At 40.4% G+C, this 18770-nt stretch overlaps 1 protein-coding gene across 4 annotated transcripts; it reads right to left on the bottom strand.

Annotated features, from left to right (window-relative positions):
- Nucleotides 1-194: 194 nt before the first annotated feature.
- prdm2b (PR domain containing 2, with ZNF domain b) lies at nt 195-17383 on the bottom strand. 4 transcript variants are annotated; one of them, XM_067587000.1, is made up of 9 exons: nt 16846-17383; nt 15399-15457; nt 15170-15287; nt 13134-13237; nt 12718-12870; nt 11319-11445; nt 8511-8615; nt 2779-7343; nt 195-1932 (listed from the first exon to the last, which is right to left on the bottom strand). In XM_067587000.1, exons 3-9 carry the CDS (start codon nt 15282-15284, stop codon nt 1915-1917), a joined length of 5187 nt encoding a protein of 1728 aa, XP_067443101.1. In that variant the 5' UTR covers nt 15285-15287; nt 15399-15457; nt 16846-17383; the 3' UTR covers nt 195-1914. The 4 variants fall into 4 exon arrangements, with proteins under 4 accessions (XP_067443101.1, XP_067443102.1, XP_067443104.1 ...); XM_067587001.1 differs by having other exon boundaries at nt 16982-17383; XM_067587003.1 differs by having other exon boundaries at nt 17042-17383.
- Between the last annotated feature and the right edge of the window lie 1387 nt (nt 17384-18770).

Below are 18770 nucleotides of genomic sequence, written 5' to 3'. Positions count from 1 at the left end.
AAGTACCATAAAATTAAAATACTCAAGTAAAGTACCTCAAAACTGTAACGAAGTACAGTACAGAGTAAAAGTACTTAGTTATTTTCCACCACTGACCACCCAATACATTTCTGTCCTGTTTATGCCCACAGCTTGCAGAGCTGGGTATAATTGTGAAACCATGTAACCACCACAATGAAAAAAAAAAAACTTAACACAATTGATTTTTTTATTATGTCAATTACAGCAATGTTTTGAGGTCATTCGGGATTTTTGTCTTTGTTCATCCTTAAATACATAATCTTGATGCTGAAAGGCAAAACATGTAGATTTTCTTGTGGAAATATAAATTAGCTTCAAATCATATTGTTCAATTTACTTTCCCATAACATGCTACAAGCGTTTGAGCACTGCCTGTGTGTCTCAGTTGTACAATTGGATACAGTCAAGAGAAAGAAAGTGGGGTGACTGGAGACTATAAACTAAAAACAAGCTTTTCCTTGGTATGGACTTAATGACATTTTCATCATGTACAGTCTTACCAAAAATATCGACTGACTCACTGAAACAAAGATGACTTTGTCTTCGGAAGAAAAAAAGTCTTTCAGCTACATTGCCGTGGCATGGCTCTTGAACAAAAATGACACAGGAAGCAACTTTTCACAAGTCCACTTACAACGGACAAAAAAAATAATACAAAATACTGCTGTCTTCAACTTTTCTAAGATTTGAGTCATTATCATGCATTTTGGCATAAAAAAGTTGGTTCATGTGTCACTTTCATGTGTCAAATTGTTTAACAAAGTCAAACGATTTAATTTTGTTGGCAGAAAGGCTGTAAAAGTAGTATTTTAGATGAAAGATTTGCACTACTTTGGTACAAATTACCAGTGTCTACAGAGTGCAACAGACCTGAATACATTCCATTATTCACCGTTTTATTAAGCCAATCTTATTGATCCAGCTAGAAATTTTGGCAGTTTGTTTTTAAAGTGCTGTAAGAACACTGAGCTGTATGAGTGATATTCATTTCTTTTCATGACAGGCATTATTTTAAAAGGAGACTACAACATAATTCCCATCATTTTACTTAACTGGAATTACCTGCTAATGACAGATAAACAAAAAGTATGAGAAAGCGAGTAAAAACATGAGACATACTTGAGATTGAGACCGGAGGAATAGCTGTCAGGCCGCACATCCAACCATTACCATACACATACTTACCACACACACATATACAGTGTTCCTGAGGACCAATTGTTGCAGTACACAACTGCCATTTTCATTTTTGTTTCCCAAACAAAAATAGGCCGATAAGATATATTCTACAATATAATGACTACATAAATTTAAATCAAACATACATACTTTGCAAATCAATGTATAAACTGAAGTAGGTGCCTGTTGGGAGAGACATGGAAATTGGCTTAATCTAGATTATACTCTATTCAGCACATGCATTAAGAGACTCTGGAGACATCCAAAAATCTAAACAACCAAATGGAGAAAATACGGAACGAAAGAATAACAAGTTTCCCTAACCCTAACTGATACATGATTGCCATTTGCAATATATCAGCTTTCCAACATAACGGAGCCCTAATGTTACTGTTTTGGGTCAAGTAATGACACGTATTGTATATATTAACTCATTGCCATTTACAGTTTCTTTTTCCTTTTTTTTTTTTTTTTTGCAAGGCTGGCTAAAATCGAGGCTCAGTTCAGTTCATAAAGATAGATGGAAGAAAAAGAAGAGTTCCCTCTTTAAATCCAGCAAGGCAGTTGAGATAAGCAGACTTCACTTGGTTTGAGTGAATAAGCCCACGACAAAAAAGGTCAACCTCAGTGCTGTCAGTGCCTTGATTAGTCCAGAGCATTGCCTGAGAGGTGAGCGCCGTACTCCCAGGGACTGCCCAACAATGTCAACATGGCTCACTTCATCAGCACCTCCTAAAACACACAAGACAAATAAGATTAAGCAACACAGAGCTGCATAATCTGTCACTGCTGTTACATCACAGAAAATACTTAAAAATCTACATCTAAAGTGGAACACGAGCACTCATGCATTAGTTATTTGTTCATCAAGTCTAAATTCAGATGTCCAGCAGCACTTGTCCGTGAAACAGGATGTAAAGATTACAGGCCAGATATACAGATAGAGATTTTTGAGCGTTAAAATAAAAAAAATAAAAAAAGATAAAACCTATTTTATACATAAAAACATAACAGATTAAGCAATGTTTTCCCCTTAAATCGTGTTATAAAAGAATTGTCACCAAGATATGTATTAGGGCTGTATAATGTATAATCTGCCGATTATTTCCTTGATTAATCATTTTATCTGTAAAATGTCAAAAAATAGTGAAAAATGCCCATCGTAATTATCCAGTCAAAGGTGACAGTCCAAAACCCAAAGATAACTAGTTGTCATGTAAAACAAAATTAAACATTAAATCACCACATTTGCGGAGCTGAAACCATTTTTGCTTCAAAATGACAAAAACGAGTATCAAAATAGTTGCCAATTAATTTTCTGTAAATTGACTAATATGTATTGAGCTGGATATTTTACAGTAGAAAAATAAACTTGTCGATGCTCTTTTGGTGGACAATTACGTAATGGAGACACTGTTTCTAAACAATAAACATATCTCGTCATTCATCAGCCAACATTCAGTAATACAAATATGCAATAAGATAATATTGGCCCGGCTGATTTATGGCTCTAGTGCTAATAAAGACAAGTGTGACACAAAAATCACAAACAAATAAAAACACAGGTCCATATCCCACCTGAGTCTCTTTTGGCTCTTGAATTGGTGGTTCCTCACTTTTGACATCAGCAGAGGGAGCTGTGTTGGCCGTGTGTAAGCTCCTTGTGACTGGACCACCAACTCTCTCCCTTGTTCTAAGGGAGAACCGCTCCTCTTTCTTCAGTTGTTGTGGTGGTGGTGATTTGGCCTCTGCTAATCTCTTGGGTGCTGCCTCTTTGCCCATACGCTGCATTCTCATGGCTGGCCGTTGCGCAGTGTCATTGGGAGTGTCAGGAGCTGACGGGGTGGGAGGTAGAGACTGAACTTGGCCCTTCTTCCTTTTTTTCCTAGCAGACACTGGCGCTGGGAATGAAGCAGGCCTCTTTAGTCGACCCAGCGTAGCAGCCGTTTTTCCTTTGCTTGCTGGGGAGGGTTCTGGGTCTGCCGCACCGGAGCTACGAGCTCTGGTCTTTCCCAGGGGTTTAGGCTCTGGCTCTGTTGGCGATATTTCACAGTCTGAAGCTTTCCTCCTAAGATTAATGTTTTTATCTACCACAGACGCTGCTTCTTTTTTCACCTCTGCTAGACCTTTTTTGCCCTTTTTAACAACAGGCTTCATGGGACAGCTGACTGCCATATGTTTATTGAGACTCGCAGGATAGGTAAACTCCCGACTGCAGTGAGGGCAGATGTTAGAGGCCTGCTCTTCTTCAACTTTAATGGCAGCCTTCTTTGCTGTAGTGGCAGCTTTATTTTTTTGTGAAATAGCCTTCTGGACAAGCTGGTTTTTCTTCTTATTGAGGGCACTCATTTTTGTTTTACCAGTATCTTGATTAAAATTAAGTCTCTTTGGCTGACCCATTCTACGGAAAGCACTCTGGCCTGGAGTGGCAGCTGAGGGTGACACGACTCCATTTAGACACTTCACTATTTGCTTGAGGGGGATGGGGTTCTTCTTGGGAGTGTAACGCTTCTTATCACTAGCATTGGCACAGGCCAATATGTGCTGGTGCAATTCGGGCATGTTGTCAAAGCTGTTGCCGCACTTGGTGCAGCGAATGGCAGTGCTGAAAGTTTGTGGTATGTTGTGGGTCGTAAAGTTAGTAGCCGAGGCCACAGAGCCAGCATGGGAACGGCTGTGATAAGGGAAGGGGGGTGGTTTATAACTGGGGTAGTGTTGATTAATGCCAAGGCGGACGTCTGGGCCTTTAGGTTTCCCTCCCTCTGAGGCCATGATCTTTATTGTAGTGTACAGCTCCTCATTGGGGTCTTCTGCTCCATCCTCTACATGATTACCATTAACATCAGGCTCATCTTTTACTGAATCAGAGTCATTGTGTGGAGCAGCTTCTTCAGACATCTCTGGTGCTGGTGTTGAGGGGCTGCTTTCCTCTTTGGCTCTGGATGGATCTGTGTAGTTTTGTGGTCTAAGCTTGCCGCTCTCTACAGAGGTATGTGTGCATGTCTCGTTTGGATGCAGATCCTTTTGGTGCTGCTGGAGGTTACAGAGAAACGCAAACTCCTTGGAACAAACTGAGCACACAAAGATCCTGCCCACTCCATGTAGTGTTGTTCGGTGAGCAAGCAGGGCCGGGGCATCACCAAACAGCTGCAAACAGAATTCACACTTGAAGGGCCAATCTGCAGCGTGCTCTGCGATATGCCCGCTGAGCTCTTTCATGGAGTTGAACGGCTCCTCACAGACATTACACACAAAAGTCTTGCAGTATGTCGAGTCGACTTCCTCTGCCTCAGAGGATTTATCAGACGGTTTATCAGGAGCAGCAGGCTGAGGTGAAGAGTCAACACCATCCTGAGGTGCATGATTCATAATGGACAGCTCATCTTTGCCGTGCTGAGGCTCTTCTTTTATCTTAATCTGAGGACGAGATTGTGGAAGCAGTGATGGGGATGAATCATGTGGAGGAGGCGGAGATGTTGAGGAAGATGAGGATTCTGGCTGGGATGAGAGAGCAGCAAAGTCTGTGTTCAAAGATTTCTCTGTTACCGAGTCGAGGTCTTGGTTCATTTTGCCATTTAGCAGACTGTTGCAAGTCGTAGTCAGAGAAACATCATCTGTAGTGGGCAGATCTACCGATGTAGGCTCAGGAGGGCTTGGTGTCGAACGATAAAAGGGATCTTTAAGTGGAGTGTTTGGGGAGTCCAGTGGCTCAGAGATATGGTTCTCTTCCTCGTCTTTGTTTTCTTCATCTAACAAAATCTCTTCTGAGTCTAACAGGTGTTTGTGCTCAACCGATCTTGGAGACATTTTTGGCGAGAGGACAGGAAGAGGTCTCAGTGTGGAGGAGTCTGAAGGCTGTGAGAGAGGAGAGCTAGGCATAGCTGGTGGAGAGGGTATGGTAGGTAGTACAGGGGGAGGCGGTGTTGGGGATGTGACACTGGAGGTGCCGGGTGAAGAGGGGTTCATGGTGACAGGGGTCAAAGAGGGCGGAGAGGGATGGGCAGACTCTGATGCAACATTTGGAGAGCGAGAGTGAAAACAACTTAGGTTCGCTAAGGTCGAGGGGCCCTCCTCTCCCGCCAAGGTTAGACCTACATATTCATTCATCAGCACCTTTTCAAGCATGCTGGTGTTAGGCTTTCTCTTTTTTATTAGCGGCTGTGGTGTTGGACTTCCCTTTAACTCGGGCTCAGCGTTGCTCTTCCGATGCAAGCTTAAATCAAGAGCTGAATCCCCGAGCACCTTGTTCAAAGTGTCACTTCTCCTGTTGACAGCGTTTGAAAGGTCTAAAGGCTGCTGATTACAGGAATTTCCTCCGCTACTAGAGGGTTGGCTGTGGACATTATTTCCAGAAGGGCTAAGGGTGTCCCCATCATCTTTGTCCAGTACGCTTCCAGGAGGTGACACACTGAGGTTTTCCAGCTTTGGCACCTTGAGGGTGTACGAGCTTGCCACCTCGGCTTTACAGCTTTCTGTTTTACATGCAGGACTGAGCTGTGGAGATGACGGGGGAGATGCTGTTCTTCTTTTAAACCTGCCTGAAGCCCCTTGTAGTGACGTGACTGACTGCGGGGAGGCCAGTCTATGGCTTTCTGTTAACAGAGCGATGGTTGATTTCTGAATGTCTTGTGTCTGGAGGAGCTGTTTCAGCTTAGGCGAGAGATAAACCGTTTTCTCTCGTTGAAATGCTGATGAATCTGCGGCCTGTTGGAAAAGTCCGCCCACTAGCAAGTTTGATGAGGAAGATGTAGAGGATGATGAAGATGATGAAGAGGCTGTGAAAGACGCTGTTTCTGTCTCCACTTTAAGGCTGGGAACAAGTGGGGGTGTAGATGTTCTTCTTTTTGCTGCTGGCTGGCCGATGTTGGAGACCTGCTTCACCGCACCGGTTCTACCCTCCGCCTTCAGTGCTTGACTGATCTGATTTGGGCTGATCAGGACTGTGTCCAGACCAAACAGAGCTGCAGATCTGGAGTCCACCTCTATCACCTCACAGCTGCTCACTGCACTGGTGGACACAATCTTGCCGTCAATGTAGAAGCTCAGATTCTCAGAGATGTTTTTGGATATGTCAACTGCATAATCGTCCCTGTCTGCCTCATCTTCTGTGTCCGCACTGGGCACGTAGACGGGCGGAGGGCTGGTGCTGGGGGACTCATCGGGCAGCTGCTGTTGCTGTGCTGACGCCTCTTGCAGCAGCATGCCTTTCCTGCGAACCCCCTTTGGTAACAAGTGCCGTTCGTGTATTCTGCGTTGGTGTCGGCGCATGTTTGTGTGTGTGCCAAATGCTTTATTACAGTACTTGCAAGGATGGAGCTCCTTAGACTCCCCATTTTCATCCAATATAAAGGGACGGTCAGCATGAGGCCCCAGCTCCTTTCTCTGTATCTCAGAGTTGTGCAGGGGTCCTCCAGTAAACTGAGCCCCTATGGCTATATAGTGACTAGCTGGGCTGGTACAGTCAGGACTTGAACCATCAGTGTGCACCACAGGACTGAGTAGACTGGCAGTTCCAGCCAGGGAGCCGGGCCTTTTCTTGGGCCCACTCTCATGCCTTCTCTCGTGCCGCCGCCGCCCCACTTGTGAGCCAAAGGATTTACTGCAGTACCGGCACTTGAACAGTTGCGTTTGCTGGTGGGTGATGGCATGAATGTGTATGTGGCGCTCCAGACCTTGTCTGGTGGAGAAGTGGCGTTCACAGTGCTGACAGGGATATGACTCTCCCTGGGTATCTTCTTCAAGGTCACCATCGGGATCAGGGTCAAGGTCAAGATCAAGATCAGGATCGACCTCCGGTTCTTTCCCAGGAAGCGAGGAAGACGCCAGCTTCACCTGTGACTCTTTATGGCTTTCTTCACCACAGCTCAGAGAGGAGGCAGGTTGCTTATTTTGCATGGAATCAGTCAAAGATGAATGTTGAGTAGTTTGCTGCTGTACTTCATTTGGATCCTCCAAATCATTAGCGTCCTCCTCTTCTTCCTCCTCTTCCTCTTCTTCCTCCTCCTCCCCATTTCCCTGGTCTGTCATAGCTGCTGACATGTCCTGCACATCTCTATGGTCAGTGCTTCCCATGGGATGGGTTTCCTGGAGTTCCTGTGAAGGCCCTTGAGTTGATGACCTCTCATCCTCCTCCTCCTTCAGACCTGTAAACAATACCGGGAGCATTAAAATCAGACTTTCTCATCAAACCATGCTTTCCAATTATCACTCCTTGATCACAATTTAGTTTTAAATGCAGAAAAGCCCAAGTATATGATATTCTCCATCTCCACCAGTGTCTCAAACGATTGACTATTGACTCAAAAATTAAAAATCAAACTTGGCTTCTTGTACAGAATCAAAGGATGTCTGTCTTCTTCCAACCATAAAACTATTGTGCAGTCAGCCCTCATGCCTGTCCTTGATTATGGAGATATTCTGTATTGTCATGCTGCCCTGTGTAAACCCTGTGTATCATAGTGCATTACGCTTTATTACAAATGACAGATTTTGTATTCATCATTGTTCGCTGAATCACAAGGTTGGTTGGACTTGCTTACAGTCACAAAGGAAAAAAACATCTGAGGTTATTCATCTATAAAGCTTCCAACCTACCTCACATCTCTTCTCTCATTTAAATCCCCTAACTACAGTACACGATTCAGTAACTACTTGACTTTAGATATCCCTCATGTACGCACTAATGTTGGCAGAACTGGTTTCAGGTACTTTCCACCTTTTAAATGGAATGAACTGCAAACTGCCCTCAAACTTGAGTCTTACATTCCCTTTGGAGATTTTAAAGCTTTATTATCTTCATTATTATGATGTTTTTTATGATTCTTGTAACTGTATTTTTTTAATTCCTTGTTTATTGTGTAGTTGTGTTGTTTCTGTCTGCTGATTGTGTTCTTGTGTTATGAATGTTTCTTGTTCTCAGGTCTCTATTGGAGAAGAGATCTTTAATCTCAATGAGACTGCCTGATTAAATAAAGACAAACACAAAGTAAGACTCTTAAAAATCAAATAACTACTCAAGACATGATAAAAAACAGGCAACAGGCATGTTCAAAGTAAGTCATATTTTAATGAACATGAATGGATGGATTTTGTTTGGGTTATTTTTATGAGGTTGTGTGTACATATTTATTTAATTTAAATTGTTGGATATCTCCTGGGACATTAGATGTAAGCTATTCATATTTGTATGAAGTTGTAATAGATTAATTCTATGAGGGATGGGTCATGTAAAAGTCCTTACACAGAAATAAACCTGTTCACTCATTTACAGTGTCAATAACATGATTATCCATGACAATGACTCAACTTACCTTCTTCCCCATCCCACATGTCCTTGACAGTAGGTTTGGTTCCACTTGTTTTCTTGAATTCACCCAAACCAGCCTGTTTGGCTCTCTCCAGCAGCTTTCTTCTGGCTGCAAGTACAAACACATACACACACACACACACACACACACGCATACACGCGAATGTGTATCAGATTTGGCAAGTACAGGTTTACAAGAAAGTGCATGTGTAAAAAATGTATATTAGTATGTCATGACAGTATCTGCCAGTGTTAGGTTGTCTCACAAATATTTCATGAGCAGAATCTTCCTCAACAAAGCACCAATATAGCTGGCATAAAATGGGATTTTACCACAGGACCCCCCCCCCCCCTCAAAAAAAAAATTACAGGATCTTGGTTTTGGCTAGTTATGATGCCTCAATTTATTTATAACAAACTAAATCCAGTGACCCAAAAATCTTCAGTTAGGCTACATGGCATTGTATCTGGTGGGATACAATACTGTGTTCTTCCAATTTAAACATCTACAGATTTGTAAGATATATTTTTTTCTTTGCAGCTACTAAACCCATATAGAAGTTGACTCTCAATTTTTTTTTTTTTTTTTACATCTCTTGTACTCACTTTACTAGATTTTAAAACGAGCATTGTGAAAACTTACAAGTGACTGCTTCTGGAAGTCAAAATGAAATGTATGCATTAACCTTGTAGCCTATCCTTAAGTAAACATTGTGTTCATAATTATGGGCTTGTGGGCATCAGAAATTTAAACAATAGATAAATAAGTCTCAGGCTATGTTTAACATGACTTTTTTTTAAGTTCTAAGCCTGATCTGACTCAAGAGGCTTCCCTGGCACCTTGTCATCAGCAGTGTGTGTCCACAAAAAGGTCATCTGACCTGGCCTACAAAGCCTAATTCATACCAGAGAAACACATGCTGCAGGTCAGTCATCTGACCAGCTTGGTTAGAGGCTGCTAAAGCTACAGCAGCAACTCAACTACCTAAACATGTGTATAATTTAACTGCAGTAGCATTTAAGAATCCCACCAAACCTTTTCTGGCTTAATTTACTTCAATTCAGCAGTCAAAACGTCAAATGTCAAACACACCAACTCTGAGCACATCGGTTAGGCAACATGCATGCTGTTTGATATTAAGATGAAGCAAATCAGATAACTTAATTGAGGGTGACTTTGTAGTTTAATTCAGAGCTGCCAAAGCTACCAACTACACTGCAGTGTACAAAGAGGAGACGCTATAGCCTGTACACTTAAACTGGCTCTTCTCACACGAAATAACACAAAGAAACTCGCCCTTTATCAACACGCCTTTAAAATTATGGCAAATATTTCACAGATGTGACTCAGGACCTGCAGCTTACAGTCCTCAAATTTTATTTTCTACCTTATTCAACAGACATGTCGATGATTCTGGAGACTAATCGCGCTTTCTGTATGTTGCCTGTTTCTAAGTGATGCAGTTACATCCAACAAGAGTCAGACTTTAGAAATGACACTTGCAAGCGTCTAAATAACATATTGTCTACATCAGAGCTGTTATAACCTGTGATATTACACAATGTTTCAGAATAACTTCTTTACCACACATGACACAACGCCCATTTCCCCTCCATGACGTAGATTTCACTACGTAGATAAATAGGTGAAGCAAGAACTATCAAAAGCAGAGAACAGGCGCTAAATACATATATTTTTTAATCAATTTGCCCTCTTCTTCGTGGTCCCGCATAGAAATACCCTACATGATCTAATTGTCTTTTATGAAAACACTATGTCCAAAGTTCATACTGACAAATGTACTATTACACAGCTAGGTTGACTGTTTCTTACAAAATGAGGGGCTCACTTGATGGCGTATGACTTAATTTATTAAGAGCATGATTCATGTTTTTCAGAAGAAATTCATCTATTGCACAAATGCACCAACAGTTAGCGAAATGGCGTTTCTGTCTCTTTATATTTGGGCTTTGTTTTGATGTCTCAACCACCACAATGTTAACTCTATCAAATCAGGCTATAACACTAGAATAACCTTATTATAACGCACGCTACTGTATTAGCTGTCTTTACAGCAGGTCGATGTGATCAGATTTTAATAATAACAATAATAACAATTGACTTCAGTTTGCCATCTGCTCAGACTGCACACCGAGATGTCCGTGCGTTCAGACCTAATTAGCCGTTTAGCCTAAGCTAGCATGCAACACCAAGTCTGACAACCCGATGAGCTGGTTATTCTGGACCCAACACGACGAGCAGGGTGAATTTAGACACACTCAACGAGCTATAACAGCTTATATTTTAGGTTGTTATCCAATACCTGCGCTCCAGTTAGCCGGCAAGTCGGATAAGGCAGCTGGCTAGTTAACGTTAGCTAACCTGCTAGGCCATCATCAAGTGGAGAGGCTCGCCGATGGATGGCTTTCATGCTTTAGGAACTCAAGGAAGGTCACATCCTCGACACCGTCCGGACCCAGAGGAGGAGGGAAAAGCTGCGAAAAAGTTGCCCGGATGCTCCTTTAACAGTTAAACTACATATTTAACGTGAACGTGTAGGCCGATTGGGAGCCAAATCTGCTCGCAGCGACGAGTTTGAGGTCGGGTGTGAAAGTAGAGAAAAGCCCCACACATCGCAACCGTTAGCCTCCACTAGCCTTCCTTCATTAGTAGCTAACTAGCTCGCCAGTTTACAACTTCGACTGCGAAGTAAGGGGGGAAAAAATCAATTCGTGGCTAACTTAGTGGCTGTGCAGCAAAGACAAGGATCAAAAGCTGAAATGTCATCTCGGTTAGAAAGGCAGGCCTCACCTCGCTTCGCCCTGGGTGAATTTTTCCTGCTCAGACTGCTGGCTCTTTCTTCCTCCAGTGCAGCTGTTATCTCAGGGTTGTCTTCCACAGTGTACCACACCAGCAGCTCCTCTCCCGGCCCGATAGGCTGCAACAATGAGAGATGAGGTCGGCCACCAATCACAGACCGGCTTGCTGTGAGGCAAGGAGGATATTTGGGCCACTGTGCATCTAATCTGTCTGAGTTGAAGGGGGTGGAGGGGGGTGTATGGAATTTGACAGGGTTTTTTAACCACAGTCTGCAGTATATTCACTGTTTGGCCCACATTTTTGGATAGTAAGCCTACATGTGAAAGGGATGTACTGTAGCTACCATAACTCAGTTTAATCACCTTAGCAAAACGTGCATTAATGTTAAAGGGACTCAAGCTTCACAAAGCAATACCACAATGAAAAAAAACATACTCTATTGTAAGTAAAAGTCCAGCATTTAAAACCTTATTTTAAATGAACCTGCAGAAGTACTGCCAGCAAAATGTACTTCAAGTATCAAAAGTACTCATTATGCAAAATAGTCCCATTTAGACTGTCATATTTATCATGTTTATTATTGGACTTTCAATTTGTTGATATATATAGTGCATGTAATAAGTATTTTAGGGGGGTCAACGTAGAGCTACTGTTCTAATCTAATCTATGATGCATATTTTTTTAACCGATCGATTTATGTGTGAAATATTGACCTGAAAAGTAGCTTGTAATTACAGCTGTGAAATGTAGTGGAGTAGAAGTACAAAGTAGTATAAAATGGAAATATTCAAGTAAGTACCTCAAAATTTTACTTAAGTACAGCACTTGAGTTAATGTACTTACGCTATATTCAACCACTGCAAAGCACAAATATGCTCTATAAGTGAGTTTTAAGCAACTTGCATGTGTAGAAAATGACTGAAGAGAAGTTGTACACACACTGAACTTTGAAAGCTCCCAAAAAAATTTGATCGATGCAACATTTCAACCTTGAAAGTCTTTACTAGATGAAGACCCTGTAGGTCAAAACATTGCAAATTTGAAAAAGCACAGGAGTGTGATTTAAAATACATTTGTAGCCTTCAACTGGGCTACAGTGCAATTCTGGAGGGATTCAAGATGTTTTTAACGGGAGTTTTTAGGAAGTTTAAGGTAACTTAAAAACTTAAAAACACCAATTCAACCTCAGTTATACTTTTCCATTTCATGCCAATATATCCTTACAGAGACTATGTTTGGATAATCATACTGTATTTCACAGATCATAACAATGTGCTAGAGTGTTTTCATCACTAACAATCCAAATCCTGGAGATTTTTCATTCTTCAACTTATTCACCATAATTCAGTCCATGTACCGCTGTTGAGCTGTGTGAATATGTTTATCTTACCCTTAAAACTTTGTAGTAAATGGCTCTGTTGATCTCCAGAGGGAAAAGATTCTGCTCCTCACTGGAGCGTGCCCAGTTCACGTAGCGCAGCCAGTTCCCCTTCATGGGGTCTGTGGCGTCAACACACATCCAGCCCCGTGCAGGGAAATATATCTACAAGACAAAAAGGTAGAAATATGATGTTTTAAAATATATGTAAAACATAAGTATTTGTCATAGAAATGTAATAACATTAACAGTTTTTTCTCTTTTTCCCTAAAGTTGTGTCTTAAAAATGGCAGAAGTTTGTGTTGATTTACTCTTTTGAACTGGAGGTGTTATGGTTGATAATAGTTGGGCTCATTTTAGCTATGCAACACAAAAGGTGGAGGTGAGTGTTTTAAGGAAAGGATCCAGCAGAGCAGCCTGTAACGTACCTCCCACATGTAAACATTACTGGTCACCTGGGACCTTTTCTTCTTCTCTCCAACAAACGGACCAAACCTCTTGCCTTTAGGAATGGCCCGCGTGGCCCAAACACCTGAAAATAAATATGAGGAAAAACATCTCATACCTGTTACATGTTAGATTTTCATCACTAAACAGTTTATGTACAGTGTTTAGGTATATTGGTGCCCAAAAGATTTCCTGGACTGTGTTTAACTTTCATCATATGACAGTGGTGAATATCAGTCAATAGATTGTTATGGTTAAAACATTCTTGATGAATGTGGATAATCATTTATTGTACGACTGGGTAGACGTCAATCCAGAGTACATTTAATTTTAGGGGAACTTTGGACTCAAGAATATGGGTCATGAGGATTGGCATGATGAGGTATATAATGACCCTCAGTGTAATAACTACAGGTTGTGTAAGATTATTTTGATATGATATGATATGATATGATGATGATGATGATATGATTTGTACAATTACTATTCAATTTGAAAATAATAATCTTTCAATATGAAATATATCAAAGATTTAAACGATCTTGCTAAATTTGTAAAAAATAATAATGATTACTTTTGTCTTTGCTTATCATTTTCTTCTTTAAAATATATGTAATTATTTTTTGTGTATGTGTCCATATACTTCCTCTGAGGCTCAATGTGGAATAAATAAAGTCTGAATTATGGTTGTTTAGCAGGTTTAGGGATAATTTATCTTAAAAGGCTCCCTACAGAATCAGTCTGTCTGGCAGAAAACGTTGAAATCCTTTTGATTTGAGACTCAACTGGCATTCACTACTTCACTTTTGTTTACACTCAGAATCTCGGAAGTATTTTCTCTATTAATCAATTAGTCGTTCGGCCTATAAAATATAGCAACCAACCAACAATCCACAACCTAAAGATATTCAGTTTGCCATCATAGAAGGCTAAATAAACCAGAAATGTGGACGTTCTTTCTTTAAAAATGACTCGGAATGATTCATCGATTATCAAAATACTTGCAGATTAATCTTCTGTCGATCAACTATTCAATTAATCTGCAAATCGTTGCAGATCTACCTCAGAATTGTTAAAAAATTAACAAACTTCAAAGTTTAACCTGGTCTCACTGTGGTCCAGAGTTGTACATCCATGTGCAAGTGGAAATCAACAGTGGTGGAAAGTAACTAAATACTCTGTACTGTACTTAAGTACAATTTTGAGGTACTTGTACTTTACTTGAGTATTTCCATTTGATGCTCCTTTTTACTTCCACTCCACAACATTTCAGAGGGAAATATTGTACTTCCTACTACACCACATTTATTTAACAGCTTTAGTTACTTTACTGATGAAGATTTGACAGAATGGATAATATAACAAGCTTTTAAAATACAACACATTGTTAAAGATGAAACCAGTGGTTTCCAACCTTTTTGGCTTTTGACATCTTACAAAAAGCAATGTGTAGTCGGGGTCACATTTCAGATGTCTATGAGTTGTTAACAGCTCCACCAAATAGTGATTTTTCCCTCTAAACTTCTCACATGGTTTCATTTCAATAAATGTTCAAATGATCCAATATTTCACCAAAAGTCAAAGATTAGAGGTGACCCTTTGGAGGGGCCCGACCCCTAGGTTGGGAACCACTGGACTAAACTAGCTAACTGTATATAAACTAGCTCCACCTCCAGCAGCTACAACAGTAACATGCTGCTCTAATACTGATGCTTCAGTATTAATAATCTAATGATGTCATATATATGATAATACATCAGTCAGAGGGACCAAACCACTACTTTACTTTAATACATTAACTACATTTTGCTGCCAATATTTACATACTTTTACTTAAGTAGGATTTTTCATGCAGGACTTGTGATGAAGTATCTTTACATTGCTATATTGGTACTTTTACTTAGGTAAAGGATCTGAGTACTTCTTCTACCACTGGAAATCAACATGCTAGAAGTCTTTAAAATATTTTGTTGAAGTTGCAGTTATCTAAACAGGCCACAGATACTTGTTTACTCACCGATGCGGCTTTGATTTATAGCAGAAGGTCCAAGACTCAAACAGTTGGGCAGACCTGTCCACACGTGGGCTGGAACTTCATCCAGAGTTTCCACTGTCCCACCAGTAATAGCCATGACCTAAAATACGTAAAACATGTTTGTGTTATTGAAAAGCCTAAAAACCTGTGAAAATGTCAAACATCCTCAATCAGTAGATAATAGCTTCATTTTCTCAATCAAACATTTCACCTGTTCAGGTGGGTTTCCACAAGACAGTGGGCACCAAGTCTCAGTCACTATCACATGAACTGTAAATAAAATGTAGAGTAGATGATTAAAAAAGCAGCAGCGCAGTCACTTAACTGAATGATCTCAAAGTGAATTCATTCCCACGACAGGATATCATATCAGCGAGGGAAACACACCAACCATCTAACACCAGTTTCCTTTAAAGCATTTATAATTTTGCATAAAACTGAAACATGATACTGAGTAAAAATAGAATTTACTAGGAACTATTTAAATAGTGCTTCTGGTTTGCCAAGTTCATGACAATAGACCTCTGTGTTTGTACTTCACCATGGACTTTTTGAAAGTTGTGAAATGCAAATTTAACCACAGGTTATGGCTCTGAATAATCATGCAGCAATGTCCTTTCACAAATACAGCAAATAAGAGGTGTAGTCAATGAACTGATGAAGTCATGCAGCTGGACTGACTTTAACTACTGATTATTATCATTATCAATTACCCTGCTCATTTCTCTCAATTAACCGATTAACCATGTAACCTATAAAACGTCAGAAAAGAGTGAAAACTGTAATGTAGCGTCATAATTTGCTAGCGCCAAAGACAACATCTTCAAACTGCTTGTTTTGTCTGACCAAAAGACCAAATCCCAAATATGTTCAATTTGCAATTACACAACAGAGAGAAAAGCGGCACATTTACATATTAGAGAAGCGGAAACCAGTCAGTTGTTTGCCTGGAAAATGAGTATTTACTGAATATTTTTTCTGTCAATCAACTAATCTGTTTCATATGTTTGTCAGGAGGTTTGCATTTATATAAATATTGATTATTCACAGGCACATATTATGCTTTAGTTACTTGCTTTTTGTCCCAATTGGCAGGAAAAGACAATTGTTAAGGAGCACAATAAAGCTGCTGACATGTCTTTGTGCTGGTCCCTGCATGCTGAATTAAAAATATAAAATATTCCACACATTTCACCAGCAGATATTTTGACTTGAAGACTTTAACTTGACCTGATGATTCCATCTTCACATTAACTCAAAAGCAGATAGATGGCATTGTCACATGTGACAGTTCATCTTATTGTCTGGGTTTGTGTTGCTCCAGTTCAGGCTATTTAACATCCAACCTCTTCATCTGTAAATCCTGGGGGGGGGGATATAGATTAACTTTTATTAGCCAGTTCATTTAAGTTCATCAGATTATTTTTTTTCTCCTTACTATAACCCGCTGGTGCTGGAGTTGTGATCAGACATTTTTAAATCCCTCTTAAGTTCAAGCAACAAACGGAGCGAGAGATTTCTATGTGGGTGTGTGCGTGTGCGTAAAGCAGATTTAACGCGTTTAGTCTGCGTTCATCATAAAAAAAAGTTATCCAACACAAATAAAACAGACGGATATCTAAACCGTACAGCGCCTGAGGGATGCAGTTTATTGTTACCCTTGTAGGCGACTCGTCTGCTGCCCTTATTCTTCCCGATGCTGGCCGGAGGAAGGTGCTTGGAGCTTTTTTCTCCTTAATGCTGCCTGTCGTAGGGTGGGTTTTTTGGGTTTAGGCTACTCATGCGCGCACTTACCTGCTTTATTTGACCGGGGACTTGTGATTCTCTTTTTTTCTTTTTTTTTTTTTGCTCTACCTGCTTTCAATCTGTTGAAAATGGCGGATGGAGGCTTGAGTCGAAAGCTTCAGTAACTCGGATCGTAGTGTAGTGGAGTTGGGAGAGGCAGACCCGTGCACACACGCACGCAGCGATGGGGCAATAATGTTAAAGTCAAGGCTGCAAGGAGGTTTTTTTTTTTTTTTGTAGACGACAGGCCTCCCTGATTGCCTCTGCTGCAGGCAGTGGCTCAAGTCCTGTCCACACTGCAGCCTAACATGAAACCATGCCAATTAGGTACCTTGCTTAGATTCATCAGTGAGCATAATGGGCCTGTAGGGTGGTGCCATCTGTGCATCCATGAATAGTTAAGAGGAACTCCATAAAATACATTTTAAAAAAGGCTTATTAAAAAACTTTAATATTTTCCTATGAAATGATTTGCCCATGGCTACTTTTTACTGCTTTGCTGTCATTTATGTGTGTTCTATTTCCCTTTTCCCCATCATAGTTACTCAGAAACATCTGCTTATGTGATTTACTGATGCAAAAAGATTTAAGGATAAAAGTTCAAGCCAGTTATTTATTTATGATTTATAAGTAAACCAGAGGTTTATCTGGAAAAATGCTGCTCAAAGATTTGGTGCTTAAATAACATTTCAAAATGATCTTTCTTCACAAAAATAACTTTTTTAGGCAGATGTGAGGAGGTTTTATAGTGTCTCAGTACACAAAAAGAAAAGTGTGTTAAGATATGATGCCTTTTTTCTAAAACTCATCAGAAGTCAGTAAAAACCTTGTGCATTAAATTAAAAACCCTTTCCTTTAGACATTAGTGTAACAAGGCTTCTACTAGGGGTGGGAGGTGGATAAAATGCTCTATCACAGTATCCGACATTTTATATTGGACTGTGGATAAACAACTTCATATAGAATATTTTCTGAAAGTGAGAAACAGCTACTGGGTGAGATAATCAGACAGCAATGTTTGGTTTGGTTAATCCAGTGAATTAAATACTTGACTAATCAAAGCACTTCATCAAAGTGATGCAAGAATCATAATGCAATATTGTCATTAAACAGTCCAGCTCACTGATTTGCAAAATTGCACAATAACCTAATACAGTGTTAAAGGGATAGCCGCCAATGATGTGGCAAAATGACAATAACAGTATATTGCCCTCCCCTTGCCTCTATTGAGAAGTACAAGAAATTAGTCTAATTATTCTAATCACATTGAGCATGAAAACAACTCAAACAAAACTGTTTTTACTTCTGTTAGTCTCAAGACGAGTAACATGGCTTCCTCTGAGGTGATTCGCTGTTTTCTGCAGGGGTTGAGAGCTGAATAAGCCTCAGTAGCGTAAAGTTCCTGTTAAGCTATGTTGTGACTTTCCACATACAGTTGTCACGTTGGTGTCAGAGGACAAACTAGGCAATCATGACTGTTATTATTATTTACAGCTCATGTTAGTAGCCACTAGAGGCTGCTGTGCTACCATAAACGGGTTGTGTCCTCTCACATGAAAGTCTGTTCCTGGAGATCTGTGAACTGTAACTTATCAGAGCAGGACTGTTAAGGACAAATATATTTAATTCATGCCATTTTTGAACAAAATCAGAGCAGCGCTACATCTGAGAAGACTGTGTTGACTAAGTTGTGACACCAGTGAACAGATGTGTGATGTGTGTGTTTAATTGTAGAGGATGTTTCTGCACAGTAAACACTCTGAACCCTGCAACAAAGTGTCTCTGTATAGTTGTGTAT

The sequence above is a fragment of the Thunnus thynnus genome, chromosome 4 (genome assembly GCF_963924715.1).
Source record: "Thunnus thynnus chromosome 4, fThuThy2.1, whole genome shotgun sequence".
NCBI classification, from domain to species: domain Eukaryota; kingdom Metazoa; phylum Chordata; class Actinopteri; order Scombriformes; family Scombridae; genus Thunnus; species Thunnus thynnus.
Note: the sequence above shows the minus strand (reverse complement) of the source record. Positions and strands in the feature narration are given on the sequence as shown.